The sequence below is a fragment of the Penicillium oxalicum genome, assembly GCF_001723175.1.
Source record: "Penicillium oxalicum strain HP7-1 chromosome Unknown unanchor16, whole genome shotgun sequence".
NCBI classification, from domain to species: domain Eukaryota; kingdom Fungi; phylum Ascomycota; class Eurotiomycetes; order Eurotiales; family Aspergillaceae; genus Penicillium; species Penicillium oxalicum.
The window spans coordinates 1-4668 of NW_026088302.1; the positions used below are offsets into that span (position 1 = coordinate 1).

At 46.2% G+C, this 4668-nt stretch overlaps 1 protein-coding gene across 1 annotated transcript; it reads left to right on the plus strand.

Annotated features, from left to right (window-relative positions):
- Positions 1-801: 801 nt before the first annotated feature.
- Positions 802-1838, plus strand: POX_u09926 (uncharacterized protein; the record flags this gene model as incomplete). Its single annotated transcript, XM_050118664.1, has 2 exons — positions 802-1282; positions 1672-1838. 2 exons carry the CDS (start codon positions 802-804, stop codon positions 1836-1838), a joined length of 648 nt encoding a protein of 215 aa, XP_049964911.1.
- Positions 1839-4668: the final 2830 nt, after the last annotated feature.

The window sequence follows — 4668 nt, forward strand, 5'->3', positions numbered from 1 at the left end:
GGTTGCGGGATCCTTAGGGATCATCATCATCATCATCATCATTCGGTTTGATCAACAGTTTAGATTAAGGAATTCAGGACGGTCTTTACAGTCAGATTCCTTACACTTGCAATGTCACATTCTTTTTGATTCCTGCCTTTGGTTCCTGACATCGGATTGTACGGTTCCCTTAGAGGATTCTGGACTTGCGTGCTTATAGGTGGTTTGGTTTGGTTCCTCTATGACTCGACCTGTCTGTGGTGAGATCAGACTGCCTTGAGCATTCCCTCTTCAATAGGTAGTATAATGTTGATGTATATATCTACATCACTCGATCGGAATGCAATTTTGGTAATTTAGTTAAATAATTCTTTTCAAAATATGTGGATCATGCTACACCGTTTCTAGTGCTCAAATTTAGATGATATGAAAATCCAAGAAAGAAATGCTTCTGATTGTTGATATACCATGACCTAAAAAATTCGTATTTAGTATGGTGGGGTTATCAGGTCGGCCGTGTTATCAGGTTGGCCGTGGATTACGTTATTAAGTAACTTGTTTAGTCCATGTAAATTTAAATACCCGGACAAATTCGTTATCAAAACGCGCAATGATTTCCAGAGTAGTCCATCTCACCTCGACAAGCCTATATCTCCATTGGATCCTCGAATCAGCCAACTTGTCTTGGCAATTCGAGTTTTTAAATCTTCAATACTGTCACCAAGATGCTCAACCGACGCTTTGGTATAATTATGGTAATTGTTTCTCTCGGAGGTGCTTTGATAGGTTCGCAGGCCGCCCCCAAGTCCCATCTACTCCAGTATGGTGCTCGCAAAGAAGTCCGGGCAACTGGCGCAACAGCCACAGTGTTTCCGCTATCAACTCAAGAATGGATCTTCGTATGCGGTGAAACGTTTTCAGAAAAAAAGTCAAAGTACAGCGCAAGAAGATTACCTGTCCAGCGTTCGGAACGAGGTCGACATCTCTACTTATCTGAATCATGAGCGAATCATGCCCATCTTGGACTTTTTTGAGGAACACGGAGTGTTCTATTCCGTGATGCCTTACATACCAATCACGCTCTTTGATCGTACCATGGAAAATGATACTGCCTTGTTGGAAAAGGAACGGGACTGTATCTTCCGACAAATCGTTGATGTGCTTGTATACATGCACGATAAAGGGGTGGCCCATCTGGACCTCAAGATTAAGAACATTCTTCTTGAGAACGAAAACGAAATCAAAGTCATTGACTTTGGTAACTCTCAAATTTTCTGGCCTATCTACGGAGCTTCGGTCAAAGGTCAGCTATCTAGTTATCTTCTCCTTTTGGGACTGAAATTACATCGCTAAGGCTAGCTTTGGCCGTAGGATATTTGCTACTACACCGAACGCCCTTTACGAAGCGTATCGAGATGAATACTACGATCCTTTTGCGGGCGATGTATGGGCAGTGGGGATGATTCACTGTCAAATGACTTTGCCGCTGGCTTCATGAACATGGGGTTACAGTCGCCGATGATCTTTGCCATGTTTCCCCCCCCCCCCCCCCCCCCCCCCCCCCCCCCCCCCCCCCCCCCCCCCCCCCCCCCCCCCCCCCCCCCCCCCCCCCCCCCCCCCCCCCCCCCCCCCCCCCCCCCCCCGTGTCGCAAAGGCCATCGTCCATCAATCTGACGCAGCTGTAAGCCACAGTGGAGATGATCTTGCGAAACCTGCCAGAGCGGGCCCGGTCGGTGATCGGCGGCATGCTTCTGCCGAACCCACGGGACCGCATCAGCATGAGCGAAGCGTTAACAGATGATTGGATCCGCAGTCTCCATAATTGCGAAATGATGCAGCAATCTGATTATCTCCGTTGATCGGACAAGGAAGGGGAAAGGTAACGGGTGTCTGTGCGCATCCGTTCTATGTACAGGGGACGCATAACAGAAGCAAATCCAGATTTCACGGCCGGGTCATCTTCGGGGGTTTCGTTTTTCTGGGATATTCAAGGCAATGGGAGTCGCACCATACCCCAAGATTGGCCTATGCGTGTATGGGTAGCTTGGTGCCTTAATTTGATGTAGAGTCATCAACTACTATCTTTCGTTTGCCAAGCTTGCCAACAAGTTTCGCTAATACATCGTCCGCTTGAAACGATAGGACGATACATGACTTAGCGCCGCCGGTTCAGATTCCGTATTTTCTTGTGTGTGAATAGAACAGTTCTTTGCTCTCTCTAACAACTATTCACTGTAGAATTACCTTTATCTAATGTATCGTGTGCTATGCAACGAGCTGTGGGAGACCCTGGCAATAAACAGTGGTGAGATTGAGCTAGTTCTTGTTTGCTTCTCAAATGAATATCTCAGTTTTTACTCGGAGATCTAGGAGCTCACACATAATGCGGTAGTGTCTTATATGTACATTATGCTGTTAATCCTCGTACGAACCCCCATGAATATCTTCTCGAGACTCATATGGCCTAAGTATCGGCGAAGTTTTGTAGTGCTTCGTCCATACATTCATACCGTACTTGACTCTAGAGAGTACGGGGAGCCCGGCATGGAATGTTCGCTGATCGCCCGTACCATTCGACGGATGAAGGTTCATCCAGAACAAAGCACTGCCTTTCATAGGCTTTACAACCAAACCCTGGCAATTGCTGGGAATTGCATATTTTCTTCCATCCGAGTTAAGGCTGGCGCCACTGACGAAAGGGAAATACGTCTTACCATCTGTTGCATTGCCTCCAATATAGGTGAAAAAGCTTCCCAGCCGATTGTACTCCCGTCCTTCATCTTGGCCAGAGCGGCTGATCTTTGGTTTGGCCAACCAGTCGCTATGAAGATTGTGTTCCTTCACAACTATAGAATTAAGAAAGGTAGAAATAAGAATATTACTAGTACGACTTCTTTCTCTTGTGATAACTATAAGGATAGAGGCCTTTAGGCTCGGATAGCCGACGGAAAGTAGTAAACTCAAGTTATAACGGGTAGACCTTAGCGGTTTACAGGGTATTTTAAATTTCTATACGAGTGTTCCTGTAATACCTTAGTACAGTTTACTTAGATTGCTTATTTGTTTATAATCTGACAATGTTTCAAGATATTCTCGGCTACTAGGACTGTTCTAAGATAATCTCTGATAAACAACGACAACCTTTGACCTAGGAATCAACAACAAGGCAATCAGTGCTAAGCGTGATAGCGTTACACGCATCATTTCGGAGTCTTTTCTGTGTGGAATGTCTCGCCCAGCTCTCCCTGAATTTGTGGACTGAGGAGCAGTGCAAAGAGCGACCGGCGCTTTTGTTTGTGAGAGAGCTTGCCCTCTCCAGATTTTTGCTGGCCCAGCAGTCAGGTGTCTCAAGGGTTTTTCCCAGTCATGGGTTTCCTTCTTCCTTCTCTCCTCCTTAGACTCCCTAATCTAGTTCCCTCGCCTCCAGATTGCTTCCTTGCCTATAAAACTATAGTTCTGTCAGGTTATGGGCCTAATCGCAATATTGAGGCCTGAATTTGTGGAAACCACAAGCTCTCAAACTCAATCACTAAATTCATCAACTTTGGCTATAGAAGCCATAAAAAACATCAATCATCAAATTCGGCTGCTGAAGCCATAATCTAATACAGCTATCACTACTTGATTATTACTATTATTTTATCATTCACCGATCTGTCAGGCCTAAAGCTCGATTTGCCGGAAGGGCCCGTCTTGGGGCTGGGGCTAGCCCTTATGACATCTCTATGGACGTCCCCTGTGCTTCTTTTCAATATGTATACGTATGCCTGTAGATGAACTTTGGTATCAACAGTGACAGTGCCACTACAATCAGTAAGAGTATTAGCGAGGTATATGCACCTGCGAGGCGTCTTGCAAGCTCCTAAACTGGCCGAGGAGCCGCGTTTTCCTTATCATTTCGACTGCCTTCTTCGCATAAACTACATCCCCTAGCATATATATAAGTCGCTTTCCCGTTGAAGTGCCTATCACTTTGGGCCGGAGCTCGTGGTAGATCGGGCAGTGAAGCAGGAAGTAGCTCACACTCAGCTAGTTCCTTCCGCAGTTGCACTGCGCGGGGTGATCCCCTGGCCCCTCTTCTAGCCTCTCCTCCCGCCACCTCGCAATTATGTTCAGGTACGCCGGGAGTGCAATCTTACCCATCTGCATTTGCACCAGGATAGAGCTACCTGCTATTGGACTTACTATGACGTACTTGAGCATCCTCTGGTGGGAAAAGCTGTAAAGTCACAGAGAAGACCACCTTTCAACGTTGCCTGCCTGAACGCTCCCTTGGATTTTAGTCATTGGCACCCAGGAAGCACATGCGGTAAGTAGAAAAACTTTGCTCATAGCCAATGAGACAGGGAAGAAGGTCTGTGACAGTTTCAGCGGAGACAAGGGGGACGTGCGCTACTAGTCTATGAATGAGCCTAAATATATGCGCGGTACCACCATGTCTAGCTCTACAACGGTAGCATTGTGGTAACAGCACGGTGGCTGATCAGGAGATTCGCCAAGATAATTTGTAATGCTATACTTAAGCGTATAGAAGTTTCTAGTCACTCCCTACTGTACGCCTTATAATTACGGAGGTTCTCGCCGGGATTTTTAACAGAGACAACACACACAGAAGCTTACATCGATATAAACTGAATATCTAATCGACCTATTCTTGATCCAAAACCTATGCAAAATTTTGAAGGCACA